General features: G+C 45.6%; 1 protein-coding gene across 1 annotated transcript in view; it reads right to left on the bottom strand.

The window, feature by feature from the left end:
• BAZ2B (bromodomain adjacent to zinc finger domain 2B) overlaps positions 1 to 19,806 on the bottom strand; it is a 914,692-nt gene that overhangs the window by 581,624 nt on the left and 313,262 nt on the right. Inside the window, exons 5-6 of the mRNA XM_030210692.1 lie at positions 12,224 to 12,412; positions 8,626 to 8,793 (exon numbers count right to left, since the gene is read on the bottom strand). Of these exons, the coding sequence (XP_030066552.1) occupies positions 8,626 to 8,793; positions 12,224 to 12,412 (357 nt within the window). The remainder of the gene's footprint in view (positions 1 to 8,625; positions 8,794 to 12,223; positions 12,413 to 19,806) is intronic.

Genomic DNA, 19,806 nt, shown 5'->3' with positions numbered 1-19,806 from the left:
TGTCCCTTCAATGGTTGTGGGGCATGTTTTACAACGAGGTTTCATGCATTTAAAGTGGCCAAAGTTGCCTGCGTTGTCAATGGGAACCATAGGTAAAACCGCTGGACTTAAAATTTCTTTCAGATTTTTGGAACGTGAAAATGCCGTCCTGATGTTGTAATTTGTGAACACTGGGTGTGCTTTAATAATGTCCCAATGGCGGCGAATAATAGCAGCAGTAGCCTCTCCACCCGGAGTGTATCTTGTCACAAAAGTCATAATTTGTCCATCATGTTGTGTCCGTGGTGGAGATTGGAGCAGTAATTCTCTATTGTTGTACTTGGCTCTGGTGTAGGCTCTCTTGATGGTTTTATGTGGATAATTTCTCTGCAACAATTTAGAGCCAAAAGATTCAGAATGTGCCTTGTAATCGGCATCTGTAGTACAGATCCGCTTGAAGCGGAGAAACTGAGAAAATGGAAGACTTCGTTTTAATGCTTTGGGATGGCAACTACTGTATTCTAAAAAAGTGTTCCGGTCAGTGCTCTTAACAAATACATTGGTAATAAATTGCTTCTCTACAAGGAGAATCTCAACATCAAGGAAATGTATCTTGGATTCTGACCACGTTAAAGTAAATTGGATTCTGGCATGACATTGATTCAGCCAACTATGGAATGACTGTAATTGTTCGATACTACCATACCACACAATGAATATATCGTCGATGTAACGTTTCCATGTACCTAGCATGTCATTGTAAGGAGATCTAGCCAACCATTTATCTTCAAACTGGGCCATAAAAAGATTGGCTAGAGTGGGAGCGAATGTCGCTCCCATGGCCACCCCAGATTTTTGTTTGTATAACTCATCTTGAAAGCAGAAAAAATTACTGCATAATGCTATTTCTGCCAGTTTACACAAAAAATCAGTGGGGACTTGATGTGGACTGGGACGATTGTTTAAGGTTTCACCAATGACTTCTAACAATTCGTTTTGAGGAATCATAGTATATAGAGATTTTATGTCAAAGGTTGCCATAATAATATGTGAATCTGGTAACTGTATATCCTGCAATATATTGAGAAAGTGTGTAGTGTCCTTAATGTATGTAGGGGTTTTTTTTACCACGTCTTGAAGAAACGTATCTACATATTGGGACAAAGGTTCAAGCAGTGAACCGCGGGAAGACATTATCGGTCTTCCTGGAGGGTTACTTATGTCTTTATGGACTTTCGGCAATGTGTAAAGAACTGGAACAATAGGGAACCGCCTGTTCAAATAATTGAACTCCTTCTTGTTTAGAAATCCTGCTTCCTCTGCCCTTGTGGTTATTGCCAATATGTGTTCTTGGAGCTGTTTTGTGGGATCCTGATCTAATTTAACGTACGATGTCGTATCGGCCAATTGTGAATGGATCTCAGTTATATATTGAGATCTGTCCAAAATTACAGTGGCCCCGCCTTTATCGGCCCGTTTAAATACAATATCAGTGTTTACAGCAAAGATAATCAAGTTACAGATACATCAACATCCAGTATGACAGCCACCGGCCATAGACAGGTGGCATTTAAAGCTTTTCAATTTACAGATAGTTCTTCAGGGAATGATACTGATGATTTTTTAGACCACAGACAAACAAGACTGACAAGAACAAGAATAAGAGGCAACAGGAGAGGTATGAACAGAGGTATATCCAGGCCACGTCCACAGACGCGGTCCCAGTTCCAATAGATCAGAATGTAATGAATTTGTCGACACATACCTTTACTTCGACTGAAATTTCTCTGCTTTCCAAAGGCCTTTCATATGTACCTGTTCAATTTTTCAATAATTTTCAATTTAGAATTGACCTTGAAAAATTCATTCGTACTTTGCAACTCAAGATCTTTTTCAATGACAAGGCCAGACATGATTCCTCTTCCCGAGTTAAAGATAAATCCCAATGGATCCCGCCCATCCCGATCGATCCCATAGTATCAGTGTTCAAACAGCTAGTTTTAAGAGATGTGGGTCGGTTACACAACACCAACAATAATAAATCATACCGTTTTCATGATAACCTGACCCGAGATGAACGCAAAGCTCTACAATCGTTGAGAAAAAACACTGATATTGTATTTAAACGGGCCGATAAAGGCGGGGCCACTGTAATTTTGGACAGATCTCAATATATAACTGAGATCCATTCACAATTGGCCGATACGACATCGTACGTTAAATTAGATCAGGATCCCACAAAACAGCTCCAAGAACACAAATTGGCAATAACCACAAGGGCAGAGGAAGCAGGATTTCTAAACAAGAAGGAGTTCAATTATTTGAACAGGCGGTTCCCTATTGTTCCAGTTCTTTACACATTGCCGAAAGTCCATAAAGACATAAGTAACCCTCCAGGAAGACCGATAATGTCTTCCCGCGGTTCACTGCTTGAACCTTTGTCCCAATATGTAGATACGTTTCTTCAAGACGTGGTAAAAAAAACCCCTACATACATTAAGGACACTACACACTTTCTCAATATATTGCAGGATATACAGTTACCAGATTCACATATTATTATGGCAACCTTTGACATAAAATCTCTATATACTATGATTCCTCAAAACGAATTGTTAGAAGTCATTGGTGAAACCTTAAACAATCGTCCCAGTCCACATCAAGTCCCCACTGATTTTTTGTGTAAACTGGCAGAAATAGCATTATGCAGTAATTTTTTCTGCTTTCAAGATGAGTTATACAAACAAAAATCTGGGGTGGCCATGGGAGCGACATTCGCTCCCACTCTAGCCAATCTTTTTATGGCCCAGTTTGAAGATAAATGGTTGGCTAGATCTCCTTACAATGACATGCTAGGTACATGGAAACGTTACATCGACGATATATTCATTGTGTGGTATGGTAGTATCGAACAATTACAGTCATTCCATAGTTGGCTGAATCAATGTCATGCCAGAATCCAATTTACTTTAACGTGGTCAGAATCCAAGATACATTTCCTTGATGTTGAGATTCTCCTTGTAGAGAAGCAATTTATTACCAATGTATTTGTTAAGAGCACTGACCGGAACACTTTTTTAGAATACAGTAGTTGCCATCCCAAAGCATTAAAACGAAGTCTTCCATTTTCTCAGTTTCTCCGCTTCAAGCGGATCTGTACTACAGATGCCGATTACAAGGCACATTCTGAATCTTTTGGCTCTAAATTGTTGCAGAGAAATTATCCACATAAAACCATCAAGAGAGCCTACACCAGAGCCAAGTACAACAATAGAGAATTACTGCTCCAATCTCCACCACGGACACAACATGATGGACAAATTATGACTTTTGTGACAAGATACACTCCGGGTGGAGAGGCTACTGCTGCTATTATTCGCCGCCATTGGGACATTATTAAAGCACACCCAGTGTTCACAAATTACAACATCAGGACGGCATTTTCACGTTCCAAAAATCTGAAAGAAATTTTAAGTCCAGCGGTTTTACCTATGGTTCCCATTGACAACGCAGGCAACTTTGGCCACTTTAAATGCATGAAACCTCGTTGTAAAACATGCCCCACAACCATTGAAGGGACAGATTTCGTCTGTAACGGCATGAGTTATAAATTAAAGTGCAGAACTACATGCCGATCCACGGGCATCATTTACTACATCAAATGTCCATGTGACAAATACTACATTGGGAAATCAATGAGGTCATTACATGAGAGACTGATTGAACACCGTTCACGAATTACTGCACAAAATTTTGGAGCACCTATGGTACAACATTGGACATCGCAAAATCATACCATCGAAGATCTTAAATGTATGGTGATTGAACAAGTGATTCCCTCCACTAGAGGAGGTGATTTAAACAGAAAAATTTTACAGCGTGAAACCTTTTGGATCTTTACATTGGATACTATAGAACCAAGGGGTTTGAATACTTACACACAATGGAGTTGTTTTTTCTAACACAATATTCCCCTTTTGATATAAGAAGTGAGCAATCCAGTTCTTGCCTCTGGTTGGATGGTTCGTAATAAACACGCACACTGGTTTTGAACATACCCATATCAGTTCTAGAGTTATCAACAGGCACTAAGTTTAACATAATTTTTTTCAATGTTTTTCAATTTTCTCTATTTCCTAACATATAGAAAAATCTTTTGATATGTTAAAACTTTTGCCACAAACAAATGGTCAACTAAGGAGTGTTTGCTTGAGACATACAAGATGAATATCAACAGTGGTAGTTTTCCACACTAGTCTCAGACAGGGCACAAGCCTTTTATTTTGTTAGAAGTCTTTGTTAAGGACTTTTATTTTGAAGTTAGCTTCATAATCAGCTGGCACGGCTGAGCATTAACAAAAAGATGCCGTGGCCATTTTGAGAGAGACAGAGTAATGCTGCAGTTGCACTTGAGAGAGTTACTTGGTAAGCCACCAGCATTTTTATTTAGAATACAAGTAATTATACAATTAATATGCCCTTTAGAACAATTTTGTAAGTAACTTTGTGCTGTATCTTGTTTTTGGTTTTAGAACTGGTGACTCCCCCTTGAAAAAGTAGCCACGAAACGGGGACCTGTCGGGGTTTTAAGAGCACCAACTTGTTCAAGCTAAGTGCTGCGTAAAATTAGATGATAGCATATTGATAAACAGAAATATATTTTCATATACAAGATTAGCAAAGGGTGGTGGAGGTTAAGTCAATGATTAGACAATACACACAGATAATACACCCAGTCATTGGGTGAAAAATCAAATAATCTTTATCGTGTGTTATATATGAGACTACTCCACTCTCAATAAGCTGAAGCAATACACTTGTATTCATGTGTGTTTAAATATTTTGTTATATCCCAGAAATAAGCAGTGGATTTTCCCGAAGTCCATTTTAATAATGGTCTATGGACGTTTCCTTTAGGAAGCCGTCCAAACCTTTTTTTTAAACCCCACTAAGCTGACTGCCTTTACCACAATCTCTGGCAATGAGTTCCAGAGTTTAATTACACGTTGAGTAAAGAAAAATTCTCTCTGATTCGTTTTAAAGTTACTACTTTGTAGCTTCATTGCATGTCCCCTAGTCCTAGTATTGTCACGTTTCACGTGCCTACCTGCGCTCCCGGGGTAGGGAGCGATGGTCGACGGGCCTCGCGGCGTCCGGGGCTGCGGGGACGGACCTCCGGGGAAGCCGGCGCTGCCGCGGGTTGGGCCAAGCCCGGCGACCCGCTGGAACGAACGCGGGTCCCGGAGAGTGGAGCGTTGCGCTGGCCAAGATGGCGGCGTCGGCACCGACGCTTCCTTTGCCCTGGGCGGATCGGTGCGGAGGCTCCTCCCACAACACGCCGGATTGGCGCGCCGGGACTCAGACTCCGCCTGGAGGGCGGGCCGGCCAATCCTCAAGCCCCATTGCCTTCCGGGTCCGGGTTGGTTGGCTCTCCTTCCGACGAGGGGGCGGAACGGCGCAATATTTAAACATGGGAGCTAGAAGACTCAGTGCTTCCGTCTCGTGTATCAGAAGCCTGCACAGTGGGATTGTTCGGAGTGCTAGCCGCCCTTGCTAGCTACCTTCCAGAGACTGTGCTACTTATCCTTACGGAGTGCTAGCCGCCCTCGCTAGCTACCTTTCAGAGACTGTGCTACTTATCCTTACGGAGTGCTAGCCGCCCTTGCTAGCTACCTTCCAGAGACTGTGCTACTTATCCTTACGGAGTGCTAGCCGCCCTTGCTAGCTACCTTCCAGAGACTGTGCTACTTATCCTTACGGAGTGCTAGCCGCCCTCGCTAGCTACCTTTCAGAGACTGTGCTACTTATCCTTACGGAGTGCTAGCCGCCCTTGCTAGCTACCTTCCAGAGACTGTGCTACTTATCCTTACGGAGTGCTAGCCGCCCTCGCTAGCTACCTTTCAGAGACTGTGCTACTTATCCTTACGGAGTGCTAGCCGCCCTTGCTAGCTACCTTTCAGAGACTGAGCGTCCTAGACGGTGTTACTGACTACCAGCCAGGTCAGCCGTCACCCCGCGGTTCCAGCAGTCCTGCTGGCCGCCTGCAGCTGGGGGCTCAACCCTTGGTGAACGGCGGCCGCCGCGGGTGAAGATTTGGGGTGCACGGCTGTCCTCTAAGGACCTGCGGGGCCTTAGGGAACCTAAGGGCTCACCAATCACAGAAACAGGACAAGTATTTTTGGAAAGAGTAAACAGACGCTTCACTCCACCCATTGTTTTATAGACCTCTATCATATCTCCCCTCAGCTGTCTTTTCTCCAGGCTGAAGATTTTAACCTTTCCTTATAGGGAAGCAGTGACGTAGCTCAAAGGCAATTTTTGGGTGGGCCAACAAGTTGGATGGGTGGGCACTAGAGTTGCCAACTTTTGGAAAGAGAAAAAAAAAGTCTCCTAATACACCCATGCTTTGCCATTACCCTACCCCATGCTTCACCTCTAACAATTACTTCAATGAGGATAGCAGTGCAGGCTTCAGTGGCCAATTGAGAGCTAAAGGAAGTACAAGAGACTGCAATCTTCAGCCCCACTGAGCCACGGTCCTCCAACACACATATGGTATTGAAAGACAAATACATTCCGCATCCCGAGAACCTCCTGGCCTTCCATCAACAATGGATGCAAAGCAGAGCAAGGACATTTCCCCATAAAGCTCACCATACAAAGAAATTTTGGTAATCTCAATAATAGACATATTGTAAAGTAATTTAAAAAAATCTACAAACAAAAAGTCACTCAGAATCTAGAGCAAATCTATCATGCCAGCACTAACTTCCAAAACAAGGATCCTACCTATGAAAAGGTAGTGCCCAAATATTACAGTGGGGCCCTAAAAGCAAAGATACTTACCTATAGCAGGTATTCTCCGAAGACAGCAGGTGATTGTTCTCACATGTGGGTTGACGTCCACGTCGGCCCAGGAATCGGCATTTTGCCAGCAAAATAAAAAAAGTTTTGCTAGAGTCTTTTAGCGCGCGAGCTGCATGCACTGCACATGCGCGGACGACTTCCCGCCCGTAGCGTGAACGTGCTACTTCAGTTTAATCAAAAAGCATAGAAGCAAAGAAACAACAACAACTCCAAAGGGGAGGTGGGCGGGTTTGTAATAACAATCAGCCTGCTGTCCTCGGAGAATACCTGCTACAGGTAAGTATCTTCGCTTTCTCCGAGAACAAGCAGGCTGTTTGTTCTCACATGTGGGGGTATCCCTAGCACCCAGGTTCACTCAAAACAATGAACATTGGTCAACTGGGCCTTGCAACGGCGAGGACATAACACAGACTGACCTGAAACCATAAACAACTAACTGACAGTGAAGCCAGGAACAGAACAAAAATGGATGTAGGGGGGTGGAGTTGGATTCTAAACTCCGAACAGATTCTGCAGCACTGACTGCCCAGACTGTCGCGTCGGGTACCCTGCTGAAGGCAGTAGTGAGATGTGAATGTGTGGACTGACGACCACGTTGCAGCCTTGCAAATCTCCTCAATGGAAGCTGACTTTAAGTGAGCCACTGACGCAGCCATGCCTCTAACATTATGAGCCGTGACATGACCCTCTAAAGACAGCCCAGCGTGGACATAAGTGAAGGAAATGCAATCTGCTAGCCAATTTGAGACTGTGCGTTTTCTGATGGCGACTCCCCTCCTGTTGGGATCAAAAGAAACAAACAACTGGGCAGACTGTCCTGAAGGGCTTTGTCCGCTCCATGTAAAAGGCCAATGCTCTCTTACAGTCCAAGGTATGCAAACTGCTTTCGCCAGGGCAGGTATGAGGATGGGGAAAGAATGTTGGCAAGACAATTGACTGGTTCAGATGGAACTCCGACACTACCTTCAGCAGGAACTTAGGGTGCATGCGGAGCACTACTCTGTTGTGATGAAGCCTGATATAAGGTGCAAGCACTACCAAAGCCTAAAGCTCACTGACTGTTAGAGCTGAAGATTAAAGTAGAAATTGGGTGACCATGACTACATCACATCTACACAAGACCCTAGAACAGCTCCAGAGGCTGAAGAAATTAGAACCCATATACAGCAAAAGACCCCCTGGGTAGCACCACACTTTTAACTAGAACCCAGCCATCTAAGGCACTGCATTGGCGCCTCAGCATTCCTAAATCTTCCAGCATCTCTAACAAAAATTAAGTGGCAACCTTCTCTGAACATACCTAAGCTACATACTTGCTACATTGCATTACAGGAAAATAAATGGAGGATATTTACATATTCTTATTAGGAGTAAAGGATACCAAGGAGCAAGAGGACTTTGTACATCCTGGTTGCTTATTGCGCCTGCCAAATTGACTGATTCTGCAATTATTACCCTAGTTATTTACCAGATCAGAGTGTAACTAAACAAATTGGTTCAGAACACCAATCCTGGAGTTGGCTTACCAACTGACAGAAGAGTGCAGCATGTGAGATTGATTGCCAATGGCCTCCCAGTCTTTACAGGTCCCATCCCTGGGCTGAACCAAATAATGTTATGCGAGCAGGCCTCCAAACAGTGTATAGGCATTAAATGGGACCAGCACCCTTACAACTATATAATTAAACACATAGCTATGCAAGTCACTGACAAATTGGTTTAAATTCAGCACCCAATATTTAGGAAGAATGCTTTTTTAGTACTAGTTAGAAGCATTACCTTTCTCTATTCCTCCTCGAACATTTTTTCCTGTAGCTCTTGGATGGAATGTGGTAGAATCATGATTCTGAGCTGAATGAGCAAATAGTGGTGGAATACCAAGCAATGGTGGAAAAAATGCTGCCCCTGTACGAGTGTGCGTATCTGCTGTTCGCCACCATTCTGCACCTCAAACAAAAAAAAATGAAATTAGATCCTTTATTTATTGCTTATCAAAACTGCTAAGTACACAGAAAATTCCAAATAAAGAATTAAAATAGATCTTGTTTCACTCTAGGTTTTGTATTTGTATAATAATGTTAGCCAACATGCAAGTTAAAGAACACCTAAAGAAACCCAATCTTATAGAATATCTGTCAGAAAGTCTACTGAAGTAAAAAGGTACTTATCTCTACAACAAAACACACAGAATAGATTACTCAGGAGTGGAGGAGTGGCCTAGTGGTTAGGTGTGGTGGACTCTGGTCCTGGGGAACTGAGTTCGATTCCCACTTCAGGCACAGGCAGCTCCTTGTGACTCTGGGCAAGTCACTTAACCCTCCATTGCCCCAGGTACAAATAAGTACCTGTATACAATATGTAAGCCGCATTGAGCCTGCCATGAGTGGGAAAGCGCAGGGTACAAATGTAACAAAAAAATACTTCAGGTCAACATTTATACAAATAGTAATGTAGTAGATACATGAGCAAAGAATACTCTGGTTAGGATCAATAGAAATTTGTGGAACACTATTAGAACAACACAAACAACAAAGCAGTATACAAATTCATATTTAAATAGGGGGGAAAATAGCACAGTCCAGTAATTCATCATAACCTAGGCTCATAAATTGAAGACCTGCCTTAAATTTCATAAAGATCCCTGCCTTTGGTATATAGGGATAGAATCCACAAATAAGATAATAAAAAAAGCAAAAGTAGACCAACATGAGCAGACATATTTTAGAGGAGGACGGAAATTAAAGGTTCTACACCACTCAAGATTTTGTAAACCTCAATCATATCCCCCCTCAGCCATCTCTTTTACAAGCTGAAGAACCCTAACCTCTAGCCTTTCTTCGTATGAGAGGAGTTCCATTCCCCTTTATCATTTTGGTCACTCTTATTTACCTTTTCTAATTCCATTATACTTTTTTGAGATACGGCGACCAGAACTGAATGCAATACTCAAGGTGAGGTCACACCAAGGAGCAATATAGAGACATTATAATATTCTTGGTCTTATTTACCATCCCCTTCCTAATAATTCCTAGCATCCTGTTTGTTTTTTTTGACTGCTGCGCACACTGGGCAGAATATTTCAGTGTACTGTCTACAATCAGCCTTATTTTCAAAAGTGATGGGCACCCATATTTCGACCCAAATCGGGAGATGGGCGCCTTTCTCCCGTGGGCGCCCAAATCGGTATAATCGAAAGCCGATTTTGGGCACCTTCAACTGCAATCTGTCGTGGGAACGAACAACGTTGACGAGGGTATGTCGGAGGCATGATAAAAGCGGGACTGGGGCGTGTTTATCGGCCGAGCAGAGATGGGCGCCCTCGGCCGATAATGGAAAAAATAAAAGCGTTTTTAGCGAGAAGTTGGGTCACTTTTTTTGGACCCTTTTTTCTCACGAACAAGCCCCCCAAAAGTGCCCCAACTGCCCAGATGACCACCGGAGGGAATTGGGAATGGCCTCCCCTGACTCCCCCAGTGGTCACTAACCCCCTCCCACCAAAAAAAAAGAACTTTAAAAACATTTTTTGCCAGCCTGTATGCCAGCCTCAAATGTCATACCCAGCTCCATCACAGCAGTATGCAGGTCCCTGGAGCAGTTGTTAGTGGGTGCAATGGACTTCACCCAGGAGGACCCAGGCCCATCCCCCCCCCTACCTGTTCCACTTGTGGTGGTAAATGGGAGCCCTCCAAGCTGCCCACAAAACCCACTGTACCCACATCTAGGTGCCCCCCTTCAGCCATAAGGGCTATGGTAATGGTGTAGATTTGTGGGCAGTGGGTTTTGGGTGGGGATTTGAGGGGCTAAGCACCCAAAGGAAGGGAGCTATGGACTTGGGAGGTATTTTACTTTTTATTTTAAAATGTTACAAGTGCCCCCATAGTGCCCAGTTGGTGTCCTGGCATGTGAGGGGGACCAGTGCACTACGAATCCTGGCCCCTCCCATGACCCAATGCCTTGGATTTGTTCATTTTTGAGCTGGGCGTCTTTGGTTTCCATTATCGCTGAAAAACAAAACTGCCCAGCTCAAATCCGCACACATCCGATGCATTTGCCCGGCACAAACCATATTATGGAAAAAAAGATGGGCGCCCATTTCTTTTGAAAATATGGTCTGTCCCGCCCCTTCACGTACCCGTTCTTGGACACAGACGTGCATGAGAAACACCCGCTTTCTCTCTGCACCCTCCCGGTCGCTACTGGACCCGCTGCTCTCTCCCTCCCCCCTCCCGAGTCACCGCTGCAACCCCTCCCCCTGCCTACAGTCCCCCTCAAACACCCTCCTCCACACCTCACAGGTTTGCTTTCTTTCCAGTGTATGCCAATGACGGCTGCACGGGCCAAGGGAAACAGAGATTAACCAAATTACCTTCCTTGCTTACCCCCCCCCCCCCCCCCCGAGCCCTCCCTCACCCACCCTCCTCCCCGATGCTCATCGCCGCAGCCACTCGCCGTCCCGCCAACACCTCAACGACAACGTAGATGCAGCATCTCACAGGTTTCCTTTCTTTTGAGTGTATGGCGATGACGGCTGCAAGGGGCAGGGGAAACAGAGATTAACCAAATTGCCTTCCTTGCTTACACTGCACTACATAGCCTTACATCCACTCCTGTCTACAAACAGAGGGGAGGGAGGACCGCATGCAACTCGGAGGGGACACAGGGAGAGACCGAGGGGGGAGGGGGGAACCTTGCTAGCACCCGTTTCATTTCATACAGAAACTGGCCTTTTTTACTAGTGTCTATATATATGCCTAGTAATCCTGTTCTTGATGATAGCTTCTACCATTTTGTCTGACACCACAGTCAAATTCACAGTCTGTAGTTTCCTGGATCACATCTGAAATCCTTTTTAAAAATCAGTGCTGACTTGGCTATGCTCCAGTCCTCAGGTATGGGGCCAATTTTAACGATATGTTACAAATTACTAGCAACAGGTCTGCATGTTGGAATTTTTTCAGGACACTGGGATATAAAGCAACAGGTTCTGGTAATCTGTTGCTATTTGGTCTGCCAGCTTGCTCTAATATATCTTCCAGATTCACAGTGATTTGCTTAGGGTTTTTCAACTTTGAACAAAATGAGTCCAATATGGATACCTCCTCAACATTGTCTTCAATAAGACTGCAATTTATTTTGTCTAGGAAGGTCTTGTTTTCCCTAAGCACAACATAGATCATCCATGTGATTGGTGAACTGCTGTCTTTAAAAAAAGATATCTGATATGGGTAAATTTTGTTTTCTTTAATTACTTTTGCTTGTGTTAGAGATGTTGTTTATATATTTTTATAAATATACTACTTTTGATATGAATTGCCTATATATGGTTTTAGAGCTCTCAGATTAATTTATGCCAGTTCAATATTTTTAAAGCATTTACCTGGAAAGGGTGCTAGCTGGGGATGTGCTGCTAAGGCTGTGTGTGCACCAAGAGTTCCCAAGCCACCAAACTCTGAATGCCCTGAGCTGGCTGTGTGCAGACCAAAGACTGGGTGACTGACCATTGGAAAGGCACTCGATACTGTGGACAGGTTAAATGGCTGATCCCCAGATGCTCTGAACAAATGTCCTAAGAAAAGGGAGAAAAAAAAACAGTGATTCAAAAATAAAACATAAAGCCATAAATTTGACGTAAAACAGATTTTATAAAGCAGTAACTGAATCTGCATCTACTTATTCTCTACACTATAGTTACATTCCAAATCGTTATATTACATTGGTCAATATTCAAACACTATAGTCAAGGTTTATTTTACACACCAACCATGACATTTAAAATTGCTCACATATATTCAGTGCCACTATTTATTGAAGCTGTGGTATTGAACATATGTATTAAGCCCTAACCAGCACTAGCTATAAGGATAGCAATGATCTTCCGCCACTCTCCGGATAGCTCTGCAGTTTAAGTTAGGACATCCTTATCGCTGACTACCTGTATAGTTAAAAACAAAATTCCAGATCTTATTCACCAAAACACATACAGGTGCAACCTTGAAACAAAATAGTGAATATAGTGAAACTTGAAAAACTATTGAATGACCTATTTGAAAAAAATAGGAGGAAAAGACCTCATCAAACTGGTGCAATATCTCCTAGATTACATGAACCTTTATATCAATCTCTTGAAACAATATTAATCAAGTATATATTAATCCATAAACTTGAAAAGAATCAGAAAATTAACAACATATTAAAGGAGAAAAAGGAAACCTATCCATTATTTAGTCCACTATAAGAAGTCAAGTCTACGAAAAAAGAAAAGGAAAACAAATTAATGTCACAAAGGAGCAGCACAAATGAACAAGATCCTATAGCCAGTTCACATTAACTCTGAGGTGGTCCATCCAAACCCACTAATACACCAATCCCTTCCCTAGCCACTATGAAATCACCCAATTGTTTAGTCTTAAAACACACACACACAAAAAAGAAAATTCTTGATAGGAAATACAATATTTAACAGGAAATTTCAAAATCAATGTGGCATCTAAAGCCAGAACTCTAGGCCTAAGGGCCAAGAATTCTTTCCGACAGGAAATATAAGATTATTTAAGCCCAAAAACTGTTCACTAAGGTGATGAAAAAATAACTTCAAAACATAATCTCTATCCTGTTCCATTGCAAAAATCACAAGGAGAGTCATTCTAGCTGTTATGACCTCCAGGGAGCTTTTCAGAAAAGCTGTCAAATTCAAATCTTCTGGCCCTTCTACCCTTACTCCAACTGGAGTCAAACTCCAAGGCTTTCCTCCTAAAGACAAATATTGAGTTTTTGCAAGAGGAGGAATATTCTCAGATGATATTAGTAGAACTTCATGGAAGTACGACCGCACCATTTCCATAGGAGAAACAATCAGGGACCTGGGAAAATGTGAAAATCTCAGGATGTTCTTCCTTGACTGATTCTCCATATGTTCTAATTTCCGTACCACCAAAGATCTTTTCTTCACAAGTTTTCTACTAATTGTTCAGCCTGTCTCTCCAGTTTTTCTTCAAGTGAGGTCAACAAATCTCCATGTTTTTCTACTTTGGAAGTGATAGCCCCAAACTTAGATTTAATTTCAGTCACTGCCATTTTAAAGTTGGTATCCATGGTCTTAATGGCCAAACAGCTTCCAAAGTCACAACAGCCGGTTTCTTAATCTCCTCAATGCCAAAAGATTACCACCAGAAGAGTCTTCCACCACATCTTCTTCCCACAAAGCAGGTCTCACTGTAATTGAACTGGCTCCTGAGGGATCTAGCTCGGCTGCCTCTCCTGTTCCCACAAACCTCTAGAGAAAGGGAACCCAAATCCAAAACCTCCACAAAGCATTTGGGGTGCCAACAGAAGCAGGAACCGCCATTCCAAAATACCATGTCACAGCCCCTGCCAAAGTGGTCTGAACTAGACAACATGGATGCAGAAACTGGAGAGCCAATTCTCGGAGTACCTTTCCACTTCTCATACGGCCTTAGCAGCTGGCACCAGTGGGAGTGTCATAAAACTTCCAAGAGGGAGCAGCGCAATTGTGCATCTGCTCTTAACCCTTTAGTGTCCAATGTTCCCGTAATAAGCCATATGGGAACAGATTGATAGGAACATTGGCCACTAAAGGGTTGCCATCTTGACCTTGCTGTTCTCTTTTCTTGTGTTATTTTTTGCCTGTCAGAGCAAGCTTAACAGAATCCTCCCCAGCACCTATCTGAGGAGAGGGACCCCAAATTGAACTCACCCTTGCTTGCAGTGGCCCCCTCTAGCAAAGAACGTAGGCTATCACCATGTAATGCCCTATTAATTTAAACCAATATTTTAAAACAAATTCTCACAAAATGTGTTCAAAATGAGGAGTTTTGGTAATCAATTGTGCAGTTGAAGTTTGGGCAACTTGTAGTGCATAAGAGAAAATTAGGTTCTTACCATGATATTTTCTTTCCTTTAGTCATAGCAGATAAAGCCATTACGTATCGGTTGTATCCATCAACCAGCAGGGGGAGATAGAGAGCACTCAACTTTTCACAGTGCCTCATGGCCAGCTAGCTCCACTGCCTCTTCAGTATTTGAAGCTTCCAAAGCAGTATGGCAAACCGCAATGGGAATAACATGAACTTTCCTCACAGCGAACAATGGCCCCTTAACAAGAGCATAAACTCAAAAAAGGAGGGAATGAACTCATCCTCCTGGAGGGAATAAATTCGTCCTCCACTTTGTATAAGCGGAGGGAATACTTGCATTCTCCTGGAGGGAATAAACTCATCCTCCTAAAACATGAAGTGGAGGGAATGAACTCATCCTCCTATAACTGTAACAAGAATCCTGAAGACTGTTTTCCGACTCCCCAAGGAAGGAATATAACTTCAGGAAACAAGAACAGCACCTAAAATCAGAATCACTGCAATACAGACAATCATACAGGGAGGGTTCATGGCTTCATCTGCTATGACTAAAGGAAAGAAAATTATCATGGTAAGAACCTAATTTTCCCTTCCTTGTCATCAAGCAGATGAAGCCATTACGTATGGGATGTAACAAAGCAATCCCTAAATAGGGTGGGAACAAGCCACACCACGCGCTAGCACCTGTGCTCCAAAACGCGCATCTCTCCTGGCAGCCACATCCAGCCTGTAATGTCGGGCAAAAGAGAGCTCAGAAGCCCATGTTGCAGCACTGCAAATCTCATGAAGAGATAGTGCTCCAGTTTCCACCCAGGAAGAGGAAATCGCTCTCGTGGAATGTGCCTTAAAGGCTTCAGGCGGAGCCCGGCCAGACAGCAGATATGCTGAAAAGATAGCTTCTTTGAGCCAATGGACAATAGTGGCTTTAGACGCTGAAGACCCTCTGCGAGGACCTGCAAACAGCACAAAACGATGATCAGAGGTCCTGAAAGCATTTGTAATTCGCAGATACTGCAACAGAGTCCTGCGCACATCCAAAAGGTGCAACTGCCCAAATGAATCTGGAAACTCCTCCTCAACAAAGGAGGGAAGAAAAACAGGCTGGTTTAGGTGAAACGCTGAAACCACCTTAGGCATGAAGGAAGGAACGGTCCGAACCATGACCCCTGACTCTGAGAATTGCAGAAAAGGGTCTCTACAGGACAGCACCTGGAGCTCTGACACCCGTCTCGCCGAGGTAATGGCCACTAAAAAGACGGCTTTCAGTGTCAAATCTTTTTCTGAAGCCTGCCGAAGCAGTTCAAAGGGAGCCCCCTGAAGGGCCTTCAATACTAACCCCAGGTTCCAATCTGGACAAGGCGCCCGCACGGGAGGACGGAGCCGAAGCACCCCCTCTAAGAAACCGTGCCACATCTGGATGAGCAGCTAAGGACACGCCTTCAACCTTGCCACACAGGGAGGCCAATGCTGCCACTTGCACCCGCAGGGAATTATAGGCCAAGCCTTTGTGTACACCATCCTGCAAAAAGTCCAGAATCGACGAGACAGGAGCCCGAAATGGAGAAAGCGCTCTTGAAACACACCAGACTTCAAACTGGCGCCAAATCCTGGCATAAGGCACGGAAGTGGAGCGCTTACGGGCCTGCAGGAGAGTGGAAATTACCTTATTTGAGTAGCCTTTATCTCTCAATTGCGCCCTCTCAATCGCCATGCCATAGGACCAAAGCGGCAGGCGTCCTCCATGGCCACCGGACCCTGTGACAACAGGTGCGGAACCAGAGGTAACGGAAAGGGAGCCTCCAACAGCATCTGTCGGAGGTCCGCATACCAAGGCCTCCTGGGCCAATCCGGGGTGATGAGCACCACTTCTCCTGGATGCAGCCGAATCCGCAGGAGCACTCGCCCTATCAAGGGCCACGGAGAGAAGACATACAGCAAGCCCAGGGGCCAGGGTTGAGCCAAGGCATCCAACCCGGCAGAGCAAGGATCCCTCCGTCTGCTGAAGAAGCACGGGACTTTGGCATTGGAACTGGTTGCCATACAATCCATCACTGGCTTGCCCCATTTGCCACATATCTGCGGGAATACATCGTCTGCTAGTTCCCACTCCGCTGGATCGATCTGATGCCTGCTTAGATAGTCGGCTTGCACGTTGCTCTGACCTGCAATGTGAGCTGCTGACAGGGACTGTAGATGCAGCTCGGCCCAGTGGCAAATTTGTTCGGCCTGCGCGGCTAGAGCTCTGCACTGAGTTCCGCCTTGTCGATTTATGTAGGCCACTGCTGTTGTGTTGTCCGACATCACTCGGACAGCCAATCCTTCCAGGGTCACTTGAAAGGCCAGAAACACCGCTTTCAACTCCAGGCGGTTGATAGACCACTCCGACTCGTCGGGCGTCCACAGACTCTGGGCATGCTTCCCCTGGCAATGTGCGCCCCCAGCCCTTCAGGCTGGCATCTGTCACCACTAGGCACCAATCAGGGAGCGCCAGCGGCATTCCCCGCCGCAACATGCTGTCCGAGAGCCACCACTCCATACTGAGGCGGGCCGCCGGGAGCCAAGAAAATCTGCACTGATAATCTTGAGATACTGGAGCCCATCGTTGAAGTAGAGAATACTGTAGAGGTCTCAGGTGCGCTCTCGCCCATGGCACCACTTCCAAGGTGGCCGTCATCGATCCCAACAGCTGGATAATGTCCCAAGCTCGCGGGCGGGGCATCCTCAGAAGCAGACAGACCTGATTCTGAAGCTTGCACCGCCTTTGTTCGGGAAGAAACACATAGCCCGAGGCTGTGTCGAACCTGGCCCCCAAATATTCTAGAGATTGCGAGGGGGTCAGGTAACTTTTGGCCATATTGACGATCCAGCCCAGAGATTGAAGGACTGAAACCACTCTGGCTGTAGCTAGATGACTCTCTTTTTCTGAGTCTGCTCTGATGAGCCAGTCGTCTAGGTACGGGTGAACCCAGATACCCTCTCGCCTGAGAAAGGCAGCTACTATCACCATCACCCTGGAGAAGGTTCGGGGAGCTGTGGCGAGGCCAAAAGGCAAGGCCCGAAACTGGAAATGTTTTCCCAACACCGCAAACCGCAGAAACGTCTGGTGTGGGGGCCCAATTGGTATGTGCAAGTAAGCTTCTTCCAGGTCCAGAGATGTGAGAAACTCTCCTGGCTGTACCGCCGCAATGACAGAGCGCAGGGTTTCCATGTGAAAATGCCGCACTCTTAAGGACTTGTTTAGCTCTTTTATGTCCAGGATCAGGCGAAAAAACCCGCCTTTTCGTGGCACCACAAAGTAAATGGAGTAGCGGCCTACACCTTGTTCGGCGGGAGGCACCGGGGTCACAGCCCCTATCCGGCACAGACTGTGCAAAGTCTCCTCTACCACCGCCTGTTTGGCAGCAGAACCGCATCGGGACTCCACCAACACGTCTCTCACCGGGGCATCAAATTCTATTCGATATCCGTCTCTGATCAGGTCCAAGACCCACTGATCTGCGGAGATTTTGGTCCACTCCTCGAAAAAGAGGGAAAGTCTTCCTCCGATGACAGGAAACGAGGAGGGGGCCGGCACACCATCATTGAGAGGGTCGCCCCTGAACTCCAGGCCTTGAACCGGCAGCTGCGGAACGTTTGTCCGAGCGAAAGGAGTTTCTCTGCTGAAAGCAGGCACGCGAAGTGAACCCAGCAGCACGCCCCGGGCGGTACCTTCTAGCTTCACGGAAGCGAGGTCTGTAAGAGAAGCGGACTGCCTGACCCTTAGAAGAAGGCTTCGGCCTATCTTCGGGCAAGCTCTGAGGTTTGGAATCCCCCAGGCCTTTAACAATGTTTTCCAGCTCCTCACCAAACAGGAGAAGGCCTTGAAAGGGCAACTTCACCAACCTTTGCTTAGAGGCCATGTCCGCCGCCCAATGTCGTAGCCAAAGAGTGTGGCGAGCCGCCACTGCTACAGCCATTTGTTTAGCCAAAGCTCTGACCATATCATAAAGGGCGTCAGCCAAAAAGGACATCCGCGGAGCCAATTCAGATAAGGTCTCCGCTCCATCACCAGGCTGTTCCACTGCCACTGCCTGCTGTAACCAAGCCAGGCAGGCTCTAGCAGCATAACAACTGCATGCAGACGCCCGAACAGTGAGACCTGCCAAATCAAAGGACCGCTTCAGAGCTGAATCAAGCCTGTGGTCTTGAATATCCTTCAGGGCAACACCTCCTTCAACAGGGAGGGTAGTTCTCTTTGTCACAGCCGTGACCAGGGCATCCACTTTAGGCACTGCAATGCGAGACAAATGTTCCTCACTCAGAGGGTATAATTGCCCCATAGCCCTGGCAACCTTCAAAGGTCCCTCAGGGTCAGCCCATTGAGCCAAAATAAGCCCTTGGATGGCGTCATGCAAAGGAAAGGCTCGAGTAGGCTTTCTGGTACTAGCCATCCTTGGATTATCAGAGGAGGCTGTGCCACTCCCAGGATCTTCAATCGAGAGGGCTTGTAAGGCATCTGAAATAAGCGCTGGCAGCTCCTCGCGGTGGAAAATCCTCACCGCAGACGGATCATCAAGCTCCTGTGGCAATTCTGCACCCGACTCTGGCTCCTCAGCCCAAGAAGTTCTGCCAGACCCCTCAGAATCCTCATAGCCCGACCACGGGGGGAGGGGGGGCGCCACACTCAGAAGGGGAATTAGCCCTTCTGCGTTTATCAGGATGATAAGAAACAGGCAAAGCCAACTCCAAAAGGCCAGGATCCAACAGTGGGGGGCAGGCAGGAAGAGCTCTTTTAAGCATATATGCCCTATGCAGCATTAAAACAAAATCAGGGGAGAAAACCGCTCCCTGACCGCCTGGATCCTGCCCAGGGCTATCAGCTCTATTATTAGCCTCACTCAGAGGACACCCCCCCCCCCCCCCCGGATTCAGGGCTCTCCGTCGCAACTGAGACCGCGCCATGTGGAAAATCCAAAATGGCGTCCACTGCCAGCTCAGAGTGCAAAAGATTGCCGCTCGCCATGCTCGGGCCGGCTCTACCGTCTGTACAGCACGAATTACAGAGCCCTGCTGCTGATTTGCGCTTGCCACATTTAGAACAGCGCTT

Source organism: Microcaecilia unicolor, chromosome 7 (genome assembly GCF_901765095.1).
Source record: "Microcaecilia unicolor chromosome 7, aMicUni1.1, whole genome shotgun sequence".
Taxonomy (NCBI): Eukaryota; Metazoa; Chordata; class Amphibia; order Gymnophiona; family Siphonopidae; genus Microcaecilia; species Microcaecilia unicolor.
Note: the sequence above shows the minus strand (reverse complement) of the source record. Positions and strands in the feature narration are given on the sequence as shown.